This window comes from Muscardinus avellanarius (assembly GCF_963383645.1).
Source record: "Muscardinus avellanarius genome assembly, chromosome: 6".
Lineage (NCBI taxonomy): Eukaryota > Metazoa > Chordata > Mammalia > Rodentia > Gliridae > Muscardinus > Muscardinus avellanarius.
In genome coordinates, this window is record NC_137791.1 from 1,860,448 (window position 1) to 1,879,148 (window position 18,701).

Consider the following 18,701-nt stretch of genomic DNA (forward strand, 5'->3'; position numbering starts at 1 on the left):
TGCACATAACCATGAGTGAGCCAGCAGGGGATGTGGACGCTCAGGCAGTTTGGATTAGCGTAGGGGAGCAGCCTCAGCTTGCTGGACTGCACCAGCTCTGTAGGGTGCTCAGCAGGCGGCTGCTGTGGGTAAAAGGAATTCAGATATGGGTGTCTGTTTTCTTCCAGCTCTTCTTACTGCTTAGGGGTGCGGGAGGTCTAGTATTTTCAGAGTGAACTTGAAATACCTGGATGGTATTTGCCTTCTCACCATGTTGACGTCAGCACTGAGTGTGGACGTGATGTGGCTGCAGCCGAGGACAGAGTCCTGACTCCACGAGAATCAGAGGGGTTTATGGTCAGGGCCATCCTCAGTGTGAAGCAAGAATGCCAGTGTCTCTTAAAGTTCCCTCGATTAAGTAGAAATCGCCAATTTGATCAAATTGGCCTTGCAGTAGAGTCCTTTTTACCACTGGGTATAATAAGAGGGTACACATGAAGCATTATGCCACACCAGAGTATTCTAGGATCACACGAGGCACGTACGCCACACACCAGAGTATTCTAGGATCACACGAGGCACGTACGCCACACACCAGAGTATTCTAGGGTGACACGAGGCACGTACGCCACACACCAGAGTATTCTAGCATCACACGAGGCACGTACACCACACACCAGAGTATTCTAGGATCACACGAGGCACGTATGCCACACACCAGAGTATTCTAGCATCACACGAGGCACGTACACCACACACCAGAGTATTCTAGCATCACACGAGGCACGTACACCACACACCTGAGTATTCTAGGATCACACGAGGCACGTACACCACACACCAGAGTATTCTAGGGTGACACGAGGCACGTACGCCACACACCAGAGTATTCTAGCATCACACGAGGCACGTACACCACACACCAGAGTATTCTAGCATCACACGAGGCACGTACACCACACACCAGAGTATTCTAGGATCACACGAGGCACGTACGCCACACACCCGAGTATTCTAGGATCACACGAGGCACGTACGCCACACACCAGAGTATTCTAGGATCACACGAGGCACGTACACCACACACCAGAGTATTCTAGCATCACACGAGGCACGTACACCACACACCTGAGTATTCTAGGATCACACGAGGCACGTACACCACACACCAGAGTATTCTAGGGTGACACGAGGCACGTACGCCACACACCAGAGTATTCTAGCATCACACGAGGCACGTACACCACACACCAGAGTATTCTAGGATCACACGAGGCACGTACGCCACACACCAGAGTATTCTAGCATCACACGAGGCACGTACACCACACACCAGAGTATTCTAGCATCACACGAGGCACGTACGCCACACACCTGAGTATTCTAGGATCACACGAGGCACGTACACCACACACCAGAGTATTCTAGGGTGACACGAGGCACGTACGCCACACACCAGAGTATTCTAGCATCACACGAGGCACGTACACCACACACCTGAGTGTTCTAGCATCACACGAGGCCAGTGCGCCACACACCAGAGTATTCTAGGATCACACGAGGCACGTACAACACACACTAGAGTATTCTAGGATCACACGAGGCACGTACACCACATACCAGAGTATTCTAGGGTGACACGAGGCACGTACGCCACACACCCGAGTATTCTAGGGTGACACGAGGCACGTACGCCACACACCAGAGTATTCTAGCATCACACGAGGCACGTACAACACACACCAGAGTATTCTAGGATCACACGAGGCACGTACACCACACACCTGAGTATTCTAGCATCACACGAGGCCAGTGCGCCACACACCAGAGTATTCTAGGATCACACGAGGCACGTACAACACACACCAGAGTATTCTAGGATTACACGAGGCACGTACACCACACACCAGAGTATTCTAGGGTGACACGAGGCACGTACGCCACACACCCGAGTATTCTAGGGTGACACGAGGCACGTACGCCACACACCAGAGTATTCTAGCATCACACGAGGCACGTACAACACACACCAGAGTATTCTAGGATCACACGAGGCACGTACACCACACACCTGAGTATTCTAGCATCACACGAGGCACGTGCGCCACACACCAGAGTATTCTAGGATCACACGAGGCACGTACAACACACACCAGAGTATTCTGGTGTCTTGGGAAAAGCACCATGTGTTGAATTGCACACTTACTTATTTTTTATGGGACACTAATTTTACTTGAAAGACTTAACTAGAAATATATGGTTTTGAACTTTCCTATGAAAATTAGTATTTTGGAAAATTTGGGACTATATCCCATCAGCCCAGTAATTAACAGCTTTTCTGATTAAACTACCAGTGATATTAACAAATGTGATTTTAAAAAATGTTTAGTAATGAATTTTTCAGCATTTGGAAAAATCTGTATATTTTAGCAAACTATTATTTTCCAATTGACCAATATGTGATGTCACAAAGTTATTTATGGATAAATAAATAAATATTTAATAAAACATTTAATAAAATAATTAAATATTTATATACCAGGAAAGACTAGATTTTAACACAAGAGAATATGAAAAGTTTAGTGACATAGTTTCAGATTCCACATTGCAATTAAACTTTAAGAAAGTACCACTTGCTGAGCTTTGCTGTGTTATCAAAGAAGAATATCATCTAACATTGTATAAAAACTATTGAGATGCTCCTCCCTTCTCCACCCACCTGTGTGTAGGACGCCAGGTTTTCTGCAAATCCTCCAGCAGTAGGCTGGGTGCAGAAGTAGCTGAGATTCTACCTGTTTTCTAATTAGCTTAGACCTGAAGTTTTACCAAAATAAAGAATGACATCAATACTTACAAGTTTTGTTTGTTTGTTTATTTATTTATTTATTGGTGGTGCTGGGGTTCCTGGAAGCCCTTCTACCTCTGGGCTACACTCCCAGACCTATTTTATACTTTTTATTTGGAAACAGGGTCTCTTAAGCCAGCGAGGCTGGCCTCGAACCTGCGCGATCCTCCTGTCTCCGCCTCCCAAGCGTGGGGATGACAAGCGTGCGCCACCAAGCCTGGCTATAAGTTTTGTTCTTTTAGAAAATAGTTTTTCTTCATGAAAATGAAATGGAAATTCCATTTAATTTTTATAAAATGCGTATTTTTAGTTTCCTCTTCTATTTTTATTTTCATTAAATATTTTATATCAACATGTATTATTTATAATAAAAATTTTAGAAAATTGATGAATTTTAATTTTGAACACAGTAAATTTTGAGAGATAAAATACAAAATCTCTTTGAGATTCTTAATACTTTTCAAAACTGTAAAGTTTTCCTAAAGTCAAAAATTTTAGGACTGCTGGCCTTAAAGGAAACTTTTTGATGACCATTTTAAGTAACTGCTTTTATATTATGTTCTGGAGTATAGGACTTGTTCCAGAAGAAATAGAAGAAAACATTGATGGAGAAATAAGCAGTGAAGATTGCAAATTACAAGACTTGCCTCCATGTTGGGGCCTGGATATAGTTTGTGGTAAAGGAACAGATTTTAATTATGGACCGTGGGCCGATAGACAGAGGTACTTGAGTAAATTCTATTTCTATTAGTTTTTCAAATGTATTGATGTAGTATAGTACTTTGTCTGCATTAAAAGCTAGCTTAGTATTACTATTATAAACTATTTTATTACGACAGAGTCATAGACGTTTTGATTCAAGTGGTATTTGCTGTGGAGGAGGAGTTAATGTATTCAAGCGCTGGCGAGTGAGCGGCATGTCGTTGGCTCCTTGGTCTTTCTCTCTCACATTTAGTGAACAGTCTATTTACCTCTGCTGTGTGCCAGGGATCGTTGGGATTCTGAAATGAGTTAGATGTTTAGCTCAGCTTCAGTGGGGGAGGGAAGAAAAGCTTTTTATGAGTGCCGTGCTAGAGGTGAGGTGAGGGTTTTGCTGAGTTAGGGAGGCCACCGGAGTCTCCAGCAGCCCAGAGGCCTGTCTTCTCAAGTCAGGCACGAGTGGTTCCTGCTGAGGACGAGGGAGGGACAGCCCCGGCCTCCCGGCCTCCTGGGTGGCTTTCTTCTCCCTGTGTCTTTCCTGGTGTCCCTGTGCATGCCCGCGTTTGTGTCTCCTGCTCGTAGGAGGACTGTGCCCTGGATTAGGAAGCACCCTCAGGACCTCGTTATTACCTCTGGGGCCTAAATGTGCTCGCTTAGGTAGGACCCAGAGTTCAGCTTTTTTTTTGGGGGGTGCACTGAGTGGGGATTGAACCCAGAGACAGACATTTTACCTCTGAGCTAAACTTCCAGCCTGATTTTATTTCTTATTTGGAAGCAGGGTCTAAGTTGCAGAGGGCCTCACTAAATTGTCGAGACTGGCTTTGAACCTGCGATCCTTCTGTCTTAGCTCCTAAGTACTGGGATTACAAGTGGGTGCCACCATGCCTGACAGCAGAGCTCAGCTTTTATCCGCTTTTAAAAGGCAAATATTTCAAGTTAAAGATCAGGGGAGAGAGGAGTGAGGGAAGGTTTTGGTCGAGGTCTTGTGTTGGTTGTTGGAAAGGTAAGTGAAAGTTCTCTAAGGAAAGAGAAGGGGGTGAAGAATGTAGGCAAATGTATGAGTGGGGAATTGTCGTATAGGTTCTATAGGTGGTTAAAAGTTGTGTAGTCATTAGGAATATGATTGTGTATTGGAGGTGACACAAAGTGTCTGAACGTGTGTGTGTGTGTGTGTGTGTGTGTGTGTGTGTGTGTGTGTGTGAGATTTTGTTTAAGACAGGGTCTTGTTATTATTCCTAGGCTGGATTCAAACTCCTGGGCTCAAGTCGCCTGTCTCAGCCAGGATGACAGACTTATGCCATGACACCCATGTCTGAAAGATTCTTATTAGAATCTTATTATTAGATTCTTACTCTTATTCTATTACTTTAATTTTTACTTTTAATATATTATGAACATTTTCCTACTTATTGAAGTATTAAGGGAAAGTCGTTCACCATCAATTAGGAAGGTACATCTAAGTTATTCAGGTGGACATTGGTTAAAGTTTTCCTGTTCATGAGCCTGCTCCAGCAGTCACTACTGGACTAGAGGTGGGTCAGGAGATGACACTGACTCTTGATGTGCTGGCTCTTTTTTTGTTTAAGTTATGCTGCCTATCTAGTGTTATCAGAATAATCCTTTGTCAGTAATATGGTCTTTTTTTATGGTAGTGGGGATGGAACCCAGTGTCTCTGACACACAAGCTAGAGCTCTGCTAGGTAATTTATTAAACTTGAAAGTAATCAGAGCTTAAAATTTCAGGTTAGAAAGTAACACTTCCCATTACTATTGTTTTTAAATTTTCCTTTTATGGCAGATTTTTTATAAGTCATGCCATATTCACTGCATTAGTTGAAAATGAGATTTTATATTAAGTAATGAAGCAAAACCTTCTTGAAATATTCAGAACTCTTAGGAGAAATTTATTACTTTTGGCTGCCCAACAGTAATATATTGTTTGAAAGAAAAAATTAAAATAATGCTTTAACACAGACACATGAAATATATTTTTCCTTTTAGTACGTGAAAATGAAGTTTGATTCCCCTTAAACTATATTGACTTTTATTATATGTTTTTAAAAACTGCTAGCACAAAGTCCACCAAACACCCAAACTAAAATTCTTATATTAATAAATTTAATTTGGGAGTTTGTATTATATAGAGAAATGACGTGAAAGTTAACATGAAATAAAAGTCTGTTTAAACACCACCCTTCAGTAGGTTTTTTTCTAGTAAGAGCAGATACTTCTTAACTTAGTTTCAGAAAGTCCTGCTGTGTGAGAAGGGAGGGAAGGCCTGGTCCAGGTCCTCACCTGCTCCTGCAGTGGTGGGAGCTGCCCCGTCCCGTCCTCCCATCACACACGGTTCTGTCTGTATCCGAGTGGTCTTCAGCAGGTTGGGGAGGTCCGCTTTCCTAGTGCTCATCTCTGAATGTCAATGGGAAGACATTTCAGGAGTTTGCTCATCACTGGGAGAAGTCCTTGATCTCTTGTGGCCAGACGTTAGCTTACAGGCTTTGATGTCAGTACTGCTACCTTTATGTGATTTTCTGAATCTTTTTAAGATACTCAGCTTTATAGTATTTTCTTTTTACAAATTCTCATGGTAGAATTGACGTACAAAATCTGTTAGAATGAAACTTAATTTTAGGTGATAACTTAATGCCCCAGCATCCCTGGCCTTCGCGTGTAGTGCTCTCACTTGAAGTGCTCCCCCTGTGCTTCACAGGCACGCTCCAGGGAGCACAGAGGTGTCAGGAGGTCAGGAAGCAGGAGAGGCCAGCCCTGCAGCCCCCTGCCCTCCTGCTGCAGCCCACTGCCCTCCTGCAGCCCGCAGCCATCTGTGCCGTATTGGGTTCTCTGTTCTGGTGTTAGTTTATATGCTGGGTGCTTAGTCAACACATTTATAAAACTCAGTTTGCTTCTCATACGTTTTCATCTCATGATGATAAGTTACAGTCTGTGAGTCTCAATATTTGAATTTTGTTCATTTAGCTGGGCTTTGTGGCACACACTTATAATCCCAGTACTAGGAGGCTAAGACAGGAAGATCATAGGTTCTTGGCCAGCCTCAGCTACTTAGGTCCCCTGCAACTTAGTGAGACCCTGCTTCGAAATAAAAATAAAAAATAGGGCTGGAGGTGCCCTGCTTTTATAGCTCAGAGGTAGAATGCCCTGGGTTCAATCCCCAATACCACACATGAAAAAAAAAGTTCATTGAATTTTTCCAGGCTCTTACTCCAAGTGATAGATTCTTCAGTCCTTTATCAGAGGTTACTTTGTTTGAATAACTTGTCATTATTCTTTCTGTTCTTTCTACCTCCTTATATAGAGATTGCTTGTGGAAGTTTTTTTTCCCACCTGATTATCAAATTCTGAAAGTTTCTGAAGTTGCACAGCCTGGAAGACCAAGACAGATTCTTGCTTTTGAACTACGAATGAATATTATTGCAGATGCTACAATTGACTTACTGTTTACCAAAAATAGGGTAATTATTATACTAATAGAGTAGAAAATAATGCTTAACATTTGACTTATTTTCTAAAGTGTTTTTAGTAGTTCAATGCTTTGACTTATTTCTGTGATCTTCTCATGCCCTCAAATAATTATATATGTTACTTTCATATATTATTGCATACCAAATACTAGAAAAAATTAGTAATAATAGGTCTTTCTGCTAATTTTGCCTCATTTTTTTCTTTTCTATCTGGCTGAATTGGTATAAATTTGAACTTGTAAGAGCTTTTAATACCTATTGCCTGTCATTGATAGTAAGTTCTGTGATGTAACTTAAGCAGGAAGGATGGTGGGAGTATAGTTGCAAGTCGTTTACATGAGTTCGTTTGTTTTGACAGGAAACAAATGCTGTGCATGTGAATGTAGGAGCTGGATCATACTTAGAAATTAATATTCCAATGACAGTTGAGGAGAATGGTAAGCTGAGATTACAGTTTTGTTTTAAATGGTTAGAGAAATGATTTATGTATAAAAATAGTTGGTTAAACCTTTTAGATTTATGTTAATGAGTTTTTTAATCTTTAGCATTTTGATTTTTTTAATTTGGATTAGTTTTTTTAATGATAAAAACATACAATTGTATATAATTTATAAGGGGTACCAAACAGTGTTTTGATATGAACATACAGTGCATAATGTTCAAATCAGGGTAAACCTATATGTCTGTCCAAACACTTACCATTTCTTTATTGTAAAAGCATTTGAAATCCTTTTGTCTGTGTTGTTGACATTGTGGTACATTATCATTACCTGTCATCACCCTCCGGGATGGCAGCGCAGCAGAGCTTCTTACGCTTGCCTCTGGAATCCAGCACTCACTAGTCGCCCTCTCCCATCCTGGTCTTTCTTCTTCTCATAGCCGCTGGCAACGACCCAATCCTCGATCCTCAGCTTCTACGAGATCAGCTGCGTTGGGACTCCACACGGGGGAGATTTGTGTTCATGTCTTTCTTTGCTTGACTTATTTCACTTAACACAATGACCTCTCGTTTCAACCACTTGTTGCAAATACTCCTGTTTATGGCCAAATACTGTATATAGACGTTGCGTGTTTATGCCATATTTTCTTTGCCCATTCATCAATAAATGGGCATTTAGATTATTTCCATTTCTTGACTCTTGTGAATTGTGTTGCAGTTCACAAGAGCACAGATGTCTCTTCTACATACTGATTTAGCTTCCATTGGATATGTACCCAGTAGTGGGATTACTGGATGATATTGTAGTTTCTTTTAATATTTTGAGGAACCACTATACTCTTATCCATAAAACCTGGTGTATTCCTACCAGCAGGTGTAGGGAATATTTTGATATGCCTATAGTTATTAGGTTATCACATAATTAAATCATTTGAGCACCTAAAGAGAAGGGAACAGTTTTCTAATCAAGTTAGGTCTTTAATTCTGTGCTTTTTTTGTAACCTGTAGCTCTCAGTAGGACCAAGTGTAACGTGTTCCGTGTATGTTCTTCCCATTAGGCTAGTGCCATGAGAGTGGGTGCTGTCTGTTTTTCACTCTTGTATCCCTAGTGCTGAACTCAGTACCTGGCATATGGATATAATTGATTGGATGACTAATAGGCTTTACTTTAGGTTATAGCATTAGTATATTTTGTCATGGAGTAAGTTGAGTATATCTAACAGCATAAGCTTGAGAAAGAAAGCATTTCATGTTTAAAATATTAAGTAATTCTTGCATAGCTAGAGTTTGATCTGAGCTGAAACATCCAAGTTTACTATGCACTTGGAATGTGGGCACTGACAAGTTAATTAGTAACAAGACTGAGTGCTTCTCATTAGCACTATCAGATTATTACATAGATGTCATCATTTTGCCTTCTTGCTCTCATTCTCTTAGTACATCTGTAATTGAGAATCCTTGAAATGAAATGATGGGCTTTTCATTCACTTGCTGAGAGTAGACTAGCAGCTTACCATCGTCGCTAAAGCACTAGTAGACGTGTGCCTGTTGCCGGTGCCCTTAGCTTTTGATCCCCCTTAGCCCTCCTGCCCACTTACTTTGGTGGGCTGTATGCAGAGCATAGCAGAGGGTCGACTAAGCACTCGGGTCCAGACTGTGACTGAGAACGACATCATGCGTCTCTTCACAAGACTTGGGCTGTGGTAGTGATGCACTGAATATCGTGTAGGTATTTTGAAAAGGACAGTCAGCCGAGTCTTGAGATGGCGGAGGCTCTGCTGGAGCGGCTGGTTCTGAGGAGGCTGCTCGCATGGAGGTCTCTCAGCAGGCGCTTACTGTGGCTGTGTGACGGGGAAGAAGGAGTTGGGGCTCACAGAATTGTTACTGGTCCAACAAGGGAGGTATCTGCCTTTCTTAAGCTGATGATGTGCATAAAAATTATCTATTTGTACACTTAGACTGTGGAAAAATGTGCAAATACTGGCACACAGTAAAGGAGACCACCTGAGGACTGAGGGCGGCCTGAGACCAGTTAGGTGGCTGGGAAGATGGTTCTTCCACATGATTGCCCGGAGGGAAAATGATGGTCTCAGAGAAGAGCAGTGTAACGCGGCTCCAAGCGAGAAAATCTCAGGTGTTCATTAGGTTCAGCGATGGTGAGCGGGAAGGAGAAGGGAAAAGGCCTGGGGCAGGGTGCCTGCGAATCCAGCTGTAGGGGGAGACCTAGGCTTAGTGCTCCCAGACAGGGACCCTGCAAAAGGAGTTTTTCTGCTTTTGTTGAGAATGGGCTTGTTATTGGGAAATTGTTGTTGCACGAGAAAGAGCTATTGTTTAGGAACTATTATTAAGGGGCAATTTGGACCCTGGAATCGGTAGAAGAAAAAACATGGGAGTTGTAAATGGCTGAAAACTGTTTAAAGGATAGACGTGTTTAGTCCCCTTTATATCCATGAATTAAATCAACTGAGAGTTTAAAATATTAGAAAAGTACTGTGTCTGTTCCGAACACATGCAGACTTTTCTTGTCATTCCCTAGACAATATAGTGTAATCGTTTACATGTATTTACATTGCATTAGGTATTAGTACAATGGAGATAAAATACACAGGAGGCATGTGTAGATAATATGCAAGTGCTGTACCATTGTATATAGGGTGGGAGCATCTTCCAGTGTTGGTATCACTGGGGTGTGTGTATTGGAACCAGTTCCCCACCGCTAGTGAGACGACTGTAGTTTTGCACTGTAGGCAAAATGAAGTCAGACATTACATGGAGATGGAGTTCCTCCCGTCTACAACGAGCAGGACCCTGTTACGTTAGGAGCTCCTGTCATTGAGGGGGCATGTAGTGCCTGATCACCACTTCTAGAGATTTCTTCTTTGGGGGTATTAGGAGTTGGTTCCAGTCTAAAGTTGTTAATTGCACAATTTCTCTCTCCGGTTCTTAACTTTTATGCTTTTATTTATTAGGCTATACCCCTGCAATTAAAGGACAGCTGTTACATGTGGATGCTACCACCAGCATGCAATATCGGGCCCTTTTAGAAGCAGAAATGCTAGCGGTGAGTCTAAAGGATGCGATGATAGGTATATTTGTATGAACTATGGATTTAATTTTGAGTTTTTGATATAAAATTTAAATAACTGGGTAACTATAAAGCATCTTCTTATTCAAGAATTGCCACGTGCTCTTGTCCCAGCATCTGTGGGAAAGAAGCAGATCCCGGTGCTGTGGATTCTCCTTGGCACATGTCTGTTGCTGTGCCGAGGCGGGGGAGGGGGTGTTGTGTGCGTTGGGCAGGGGTGAATAGAAGGCAGTGGAGAGTGAAAAGTCATTAGAATATTTTAGGCAATTTGTGACTGCAATAAATTTCTCCTAAAGTCCAAATGAGGTGATTTTTTTCACAACGTGTTTTGTAGCCCCAGTAGATTTTTCTTTCTTAGGATTTAAATAATGTCATTATTCCCTGTGCCTTTAACTTGATGAATAAGGCAAAGGAAACACCCAGAAGTAATGTGGAATGCCCATGAGTGAAACGTTAGCGTGGGAGCTGCCAACCAGGGATGGCCCAGGACAGGGACAGCCCAAGGGAGCGCTCTGCAGAGCAGCTGGTGTCTCAGACTCGCTGTGAGGAGGTGCCCGAAGGCCTTCCGTTACTTGTCTCGAAGAGGCACCTTCCACAGACATGCGTAAGTTAGAGGAGAGCTTTGTAGTTATCGAGACTTTATCAGATACCGTAGACATATATTAAACTTGTGTGTTCAGCTTTTTTTTCTTCTTTTTTCTGGTACTGGGGATTGAACCCAGAGGCATTCTTCCTCTAGTCTGCATCCCCAGGCCTATTTTTTATTCTTTATTTTGTATCAGGGCCTCACTAACTGCTGAAGCTAGCTGCAAATCTGTGGTCCTCTTGTCTCAGCCTCCCAAGTACTGGGATTGCAAGCGTGTGCCATCGCGCCCAGCCCTGAGTCTTTGGACCACATCATCATTTCATTCATCAAGGTGCCTGATGTGGTCAGAAGTACTGATCTTCATCCACACTGTTAAACCTCCAGCTCAGTAGGACAGCAGTGTCCGCCAGCATGTGCGTCCACCTCGCGCTGCCTGTGCCACCCGCGTTTCCAGCCCTCACACCCTGCTTAACATTTGCTTTGCAGTTTCACATCAACGCCAGTTACCCGCGTGTGTGGAACATGCCTCAGACCTGGCAGTGTGAGCTAGAGGTTTACAAGGCTACCTACCACTTCATCTTTGCACAGAAGAACTTTTTCACAGGTATTTCCTAGTAAATATTGTGAAATTTATCACAGTGAACTTGTTTATATTCAGGAAGTTTTGCTAAATTCAATATGAGGTTTCAATGGCACAATTCTTTCTTTTACAATTTGGTTTAGGCTGAGAAAATAGAAAGGAAAATTTAAATACAGATGTCATGTGTTCTCTTCTAACCCAAATAAAAAAAATATCACTTGAGCTTAGAAGAAAATGAACTCCGTTGGGCCGGTGCTCAGTCTGGGGGTGAAATAGAAGTAGCGGTTATTGAACTGTCTGTAAAGCTTAGCCTCACAGTCGGTCCGGCCGGCCAGGGCCGGTGGCCCCTGGGAACACACAGTGTGTTGGCTGCCTGCTCCATCTCTGTCCAGCCGCCAGTTGTCAATTTTGAGCATCTCGTCTGGCTGAGCACTAGGAGGTGAATGGGCTGTGGAGGTGTCTAATGTGCCCAGGCGACCCTGTCCTGACAGTGCTTACCACCGGCATGGTGTTGGCTAAATTACTTCACTGCCTAAACTCCACTTCCCTTAATTGTGAAATAGGAATAAACATTTCTACCCTAATTGTTCGATTGCTGCAGTTTTTGCTTTTTAGAATGCCTTTTATTGCAATATGTTCAAGCATAAGTCTCTCCTGTATTTGTCTCTTTGACCAGGAGCCTTATAACTTGGGGGGATTAGACAGAACAATTTTGCTTTCCTTGAATTATATGCTATTTCTCCAAGCGCTGCATAAATGTTCCAGTAAAAGAACTTTTGAGAGTTCCTGTTTAGAAGTTAAACTTTTGCTAGTGAGGTAGAACACTGAGTAAATACCTCACTTCCAATTTATGAAAAAGTAATAGCTAAAGCTTATAATGTGTATTGGATGTTTGGCTTTGGCCTAAGAGCTTACGCATGTCAAATGGTCGGCCCCTCATGAAAGCTCTCAGGTCCATTTTATTCTTAGCCTCCTTCAGAGGTGCGGGAAAGGATGGAGAGGTGAAGCAGATTGTGGAGGTCGTAGGAGTAAGCTGGTCGAGCTAGGGTTCCAACTCAAATAGTCAGGCTCAGGAATCTCTTCTGTTACCTCGCCTTGACCTCAGCCCTTTCCCTGTTGTTTAAGGTTCTGTAGTTTTTTGTTTTTGACTTTGTGAATCTATTAAAATAGATTTCTATTTTTAAGTATTTAACCCTTCACATGATTTTTCCTTTAGATAATTCGCATCTCCAGACTCTGAGTGGTGCTAAAATAAAATGCTAGAGTAAATTCTTCAAAATTAAACAATGTTAGTTTGTAGCAGCACTTGATTTTAGATTGAGTATTGTATTACTTTTACATATCCAAGTACAAGTGCCCTAAATTATAGCAGAATTTTCCTGAATTATTTTTTTCTGTTATTCTTAATTTTCATGCTTTACCTATGAAATTCACTCTTGTGGTTATTTTTTCCTAAATTAATCGAGAGAAATTTAAGTGTCCAGAAAGGACACTTACCAAGATACACAGCATCACTATGAAGTTTCATCTGTCACAGTCGCTGTGTTATATTGCTTTTGAGAGACGTACAGCATTAAAGATTACTCAAGTTCTTTTAACAGGTCTCCAAGAAGTGTCACTCTTAGGGAGAAGTGCTGGCCTCGTCTCGCCTCAGCATCCTTGCTCACTGTCTTCACTGCTCTCTCCACTGCAGAATTCTGCAGAGAAGCCTTTAGTCGGCTGCTCCGAGGACAGATCCCTCTGCAGCCATTCTTAGGCCACTGTCTCTCAGTGACATGGAAGTCTCCTTCAGAGATTGGCCATAGGGTAGAGATAGCGCTCTGATGATATTACGTGGACCCTTGGTGAGAGGTGTAGGTAGAGACAGACTGAAGGTGCCTGTGGAAGTAATGAAGTTGCTGGAGATTTATGGGGTAGGGGGAAAAAACATAATGGTTCTGCAAAGCTGGAGTACTAAGTGATATTTTGTGAGGTGTGTACCTAATAATTATAAAGCGAGCCATTGGTGGGTTTTTCAGATTAACATTTAACTTGTCACATTAATAACTTTTTAATTTTTTATATAAATGAGTAAGAGTTGTCAAGAAAGTGCTTTCATTTAAGAGAACTGCATACTGAAATGGTTGTTGAGATTTCTAATAAAATACCATAATTTTTATCAGTAAATTTAAAAATCAGTAAAGATACTGTAAAAACCACATGATGTGGAAACCATATGTTATAGAATAATAAATTGAAAATTTAATTAAATTGCTAAGCAGATTTATTAAAACAGAAATTGGCTAATACCTTAATAAAATTTCAAGTGTTATTAAGGAAAAATATATAGTCTCATCACTTAGTAAGATTTGTTAATATATATTTTTTCACTTAGATTTGTTAAAATAAGAATTAGCAAATAACTTTAAAAACTGCGTTCAGTCCCCAAATCTATATATGCTCAATTCCTTATATAGATGGCATACCCTCCCATCTGGGGTTCGTAATGGCTCTCTCTCGCATTATGCTCAATTCCTTATATAGATGGCATTCCCTCCCATCTGGGGTTCGCAATGGCTCTCTCTCGCATACCTTCAGTCATGTCTGGGTTGCGTATATAGTAGCTAGCATGGTAAGTGCCGTGTAAGCAGTCACACTGCATGCTTAGGGACAGGGATGAGGCAGCAGACAGCAGTGCCTGCTCAAGTGTCGTCCAGACGCGAGGTTCCTCGTATGGACTACTGGAGGTTGAACCAGGGCCCTCAGGTCAAGAAAGTACTACCAGCCTGTGGCTGACAACCACAGGTGAGAGCCGTGGCTGTGGAGAGCTGGCTTTGGCTTTCAGAGCTGTCAGAGTTTACAGTCAGAGCTGTAACTATTGACAGGCAGAAAAGGGAAGATGTTAATCAGGTACCATGCCTTCCGCAGGCCGACTCCCTCTTCTCCTGGTAAATATTCACAGTTCAGAGTTTTTACTCAGACTGCCATGATGTCCAAAGGTAGAATGGTCCTGGGCTCAAGCCCCAGTGTTAACAAAACAAAAGAAGAAATAGGTTAAGATGTATTAAGCATACATTTCTCGTAGAAGTATTAACATTCATTTTTCTTGGAAGGAATTTTGTAACTTATAATAGCCTAAAAAAATTTCTCAGCTTTGACCTAGCAATTCCTCCTCCAAAATTTATAGTGATAAAGTAATTCAGAATATCTAAAACATCTTGCACAAAAAATACACATTGAAATATTATGGTATAAAAATTGGAGTCTAAGTAGTCAAGTATAAAAAATTCTAAAATATAAATCTCTTTAATATACTTAATGCAAAATTTATGTAAATGTATATAAATTAACACGGGAAATATTTTAGTACTAAGGCCATATGGAAAAACAATTAGAAAATGTGTCTACAGTTGGATTATTTGGGTAAATGAATATCAGGTGATTTCCTTTTTTTATTTTCTAAGATTTCTCCAAAGAAGTAATATTTATATTAAGTGTATGAACTTTTTTATTTGGAACTGTAACTAGTAAGTAAATATCCATATATTTTCATCATTTAATGATATCTTAACCACTTTAAAAATATTTAAGTATAAAGTTTTTTAGTTACAAAGGAAAACTTCATTTTGAGTGGGGTTATAATCTGTTTCACTTTTTGAATTTCAGTTAACTTTACATTTGTTCTCTATTCTTTTAGATTTAATTCAAGACTGGTCTAGTGATAGTGCTCCAGACATTTTTTCATTTGTTCCATATACGTGGAATTTTAAAATTATGTTTCATCAATTTGAAATGATTTGGGCTGCTAATCAACACAATTGGATTGACTGTTCAACTAAACAACAGGAAAATGGTATGAAACTTTAAAAAATTAGGATAACTATTTTTCTCATTAATATACATACCAACAAAGAAAATTAGTATTAGTTTTGTAATTTTAAGAGATACTAGACTTGATTTTTCTCCCCATTATCTTGTGAAACTCTCAAGAGGACTACTTAAGAATTTATATTAGACAAAGCAGTTCTCTTACATTGAATTTTGTTTAAGCATATATTTAACCCAGTTTTTACATTTAACTTTTATTGCCATTAGAAGTAAATCGACTTTCTTTTTTTCTAGTGTATCTGGCGGCCTGTGGGGAAACACTTAACATCGATTTCTCTTTGCCTTTTACGGACTTTGTTCCAGCCACATGTAATACCAAATTCTCCCTAAGAGTACGTATAACTGGGTGCTTGTTTATCTCACAGGTGTATTAGTAAGTCTGAGTTCCCAAAGCCCATCCTGTTAGCTTCTTTCTGGTGTCATGGAGTTACGAAGGTTTCTTTGTGTAGTTACAGCCCCTAAGAAAGTGGCCAATTAAAAAAAAAGTCCTCTGAGTTGATTATGTTCTCGAGTACATCTGTGATCCCCATGAGTAATCTGTATGTTTTCTTGTGAACTCCTGAAGGCTCTATTATCTACTAATTTTCTGCTTCCTGTATTTGTTTGCTAATCGTAACGCTGCATTCAGGGAGTAATCACGAGCAGCTTTCCTCCTTATAGCTGAAAGGCAGCTCCTATGTACTTCTCCAAAGCCCACAGTGTTGCAGAATATCTAATTTTAGGATATGGGCAATCGATTAGTAATACTGCTAGATATGCTGTTAAAATAGCAGTAATAATAATAATAGGAGCTGCTAACACCTCTTAAACATCTTCCATGTGCCACACGCTCTTCTGAGTGCTCTATGTGTAGTGACTCACTTACTTCTTAGAACAGCCCTCATGATACAGTTGTTATCACCTGAGTTTGTAGATTTGAAAACTGAAGAGCAATCAGGTGTGGCGGCGCGTGCCTGTAGTCCTGGTACTTGGAGGACTGCAGGTTCAAGGCCAGCCTCAGTAATTGAGTGAGACCTGGCTTAAAAACTTAAAAACAAATAAAAAGAGGTGTAGCCTGGAGGTAGAATGTTTCTGGTTTCAGTCACCAGTAATCAAAAAAGAAAATGGAAGAACACAGTATGTGTAACTTGGCATGCGGCTAGTAAGATGCCAAGGCAGGCTTCGAACCCCGGGCCCTCAAAGGGAGGAAGTGAACTGAGCACAGCTCTTTGCTGCTTTGCTTGCCAGTTTAGGAGAAAAGATGGAGAGCCCGAGAGGGAGAGTGCGTGTGTGCGTGTTCACGGGGATTGGACCTCAGGCAGCTTTCTATCTCTGAGCTATACCCCAGCCCCCACCTCCTTTGGAAACCAGGGCTCCTCGGTTACTTTGAATCTTACTATTGCTGAAGCTGGTCTCCACCCTTCAGTCCTCTTGTCTCAGCCTCCTAAGTACTAAGATGACAGGTGTGCACCACCTTGCCTGGCTCAGTTCAGAATGATTAAAACCCAGTTGAGGAAAAAAGACTCACATATCAAAGGAGATAATACTATCCAAAAAATTATGAAAATGCAGAACATGAACCACCTGAGCTTGGAGAGTTGTCTTCCCCTCAGCCTGAGTTTCAGGTACACTGTCATTGGTAGCCATGGAGGACAACCGTTTTGTGGAAGCTGTGTTGTTTCTTTTCCTAATTTTTTAAAATTTTCAATCAATTTAGTTTCAGTCAGTGTAAATTCTTATTCCATAATTTACCATTTAAAATTTACTTTTTGTATATTTGTTTTTACGTTGTCATAGATTGAGCTGTAAATAATGACAATATATTTACATATTGATTTTATTACTCTGGTGTATTTTATACATATACATATATATACATTTCAGGGAGAAGACGTTGATCTTCATTTGTTTCTACCAGATTGTCATCCTAGTAAATATTCATTATTTATGCTGGCAAAGAATTGCCACCCAAATAAAATGATTCATGATACTGGTATTCCTGCTGAGTGTCAAAGTGGTCAGAAAACAGTTAAGCCAAAATGGCGCAATATTACTCAAGAAAAGTGAGTACCTAAGATATTTGACCTAAGTATTTAGTGCTTCTGTGTAGAGAAGTTTATTTCAAATAATGACAGAGCTTAATTATATCTGCACACAGTTACAAGAGTATGTATCTGATCAGAGGCTTTGTTTTGTACTCCTCCTAGGGCTGGTTGGGTTGAATGCTGGACTGTCCCGAGTGTCACGCTTATAATTGATTATACGTGGCATCCAATTTATCCACAGAAAGCAGATGAACAGCTAAAACAGTCATGTAAGTCTTTTATGTAATTTGTATTTTGAAACAGCTGCTATTATGATTGGTAATCATTAAGGATATAAAAAAATTGGAACTGTATTTCTTCTAAAATAATTATATAAATGTATAGTCTTTCAAATATTTTGGAATAATTATAGCTAGCCAACTTTTATTGAACACTTGCTGTGTATCATATACTGGGCCAAGCAGTTTCCTGGCTTCCTTGCCTCATCTAACCCTTGCCACAACTCTGTGAGGTAGATGTCTTCGTCACCATGCTTATCCCTGTATTGGAGTGGAAGAAGCATGCTCAGAGAAGGCAGCTTATTCCCCTCCCTTGCTCTGCTCTGCCCTGCCCTCCCCTCCCCTCCCCTCTCCTCTCAAATAAGTGGATGAAACGTGCGGCTCAGAATAGCCGGGCGTGGTGGTGCACGCTTGTAATCCCAGTACTTGGGAGGCTGAGATAGGAGGATTGCACAGGTTCGAAGTCAGCCTCATCTACTTAGGCTCTCAGCCACTTATTGAGACTGTTTCCAAATAAAATATACAAAGTAGGTCTGGGATTGTAGCCTAGAGGTAGAAAGCCCTTGGGGCTCCATCCCTAGTACAAAAAAAAAAAAAAAAAAAAAAAAAAAAAGAAAAAGAAAAATGCCCAGAAAATTCACTTCTCAAGACCTGCCCAACTAGAAGCAGCTGGGTTGGAATACTAGTCCAGATTTATGTGAATCCACTTAAGATTCTTATGTGAAGTGTTAGTTTTTTAATGCATTTTGACAGCTATCCCCTTAAAGTAATTTGTCTTATTACCTGGGTCCAATAAAAGAATGAAAATCTAGCAATATTCCCTTTGTGTTTTTCCAGTGG

General features: G+C 40.8%; 1 protein-coding gene across 2 annotated transcripts in view; it reads left to right on the forward strand.

Moving 5' to 3' along the window:
* BLTP1 (bridge-like lipid transfer protein family member 1) overlaps window positions 1-18,701 on the forward strand; it is a gene marked incomplete at both ends in the record, with an annotated part of 166,205 nt that overhangs the window by 19,771 nt on the left and 127,733 nt on the right. For both annotated transcript variants that reach the window (XM_080697986.1, XM_080697987.1), the window contains 9 exons: window positions 3,397-3,547; window positions 6,837-6,993; window positions 7,361-7,439; window positions 10,411-10,502; window positions 11,599-11,716; window positions 15,369-15,524; window positions 15,794-15,891; window positions 17,423-17,601; window positions 17,746-17,852. In XM_080697986.1, coding sequence (XP_080554112.1) covers window positions 3,397-3,547; window positions 6,837-6,993; window positions 7,361-7,439; window positions 10,411-10,502; window positions 11,599-11,716; window positions 15,369-15,524; window positions 15,794-15,891; window positions 17,423-17,601; window positions 17,746-17,852 — 1,137 coding nt within the window. The remainder of the gene's footprint in view (window positions 1-3,396; window positions 3,548-6,836; window positions 6,994-7,360; window positions 7,440-10,410; window positions 10,503-11,598; window positions 11,717-15,368; window positions 15,525-15,793; window positions 15,892-17,422; window positions 17,602-17,745; window positions 17,853-18,701) is intronic.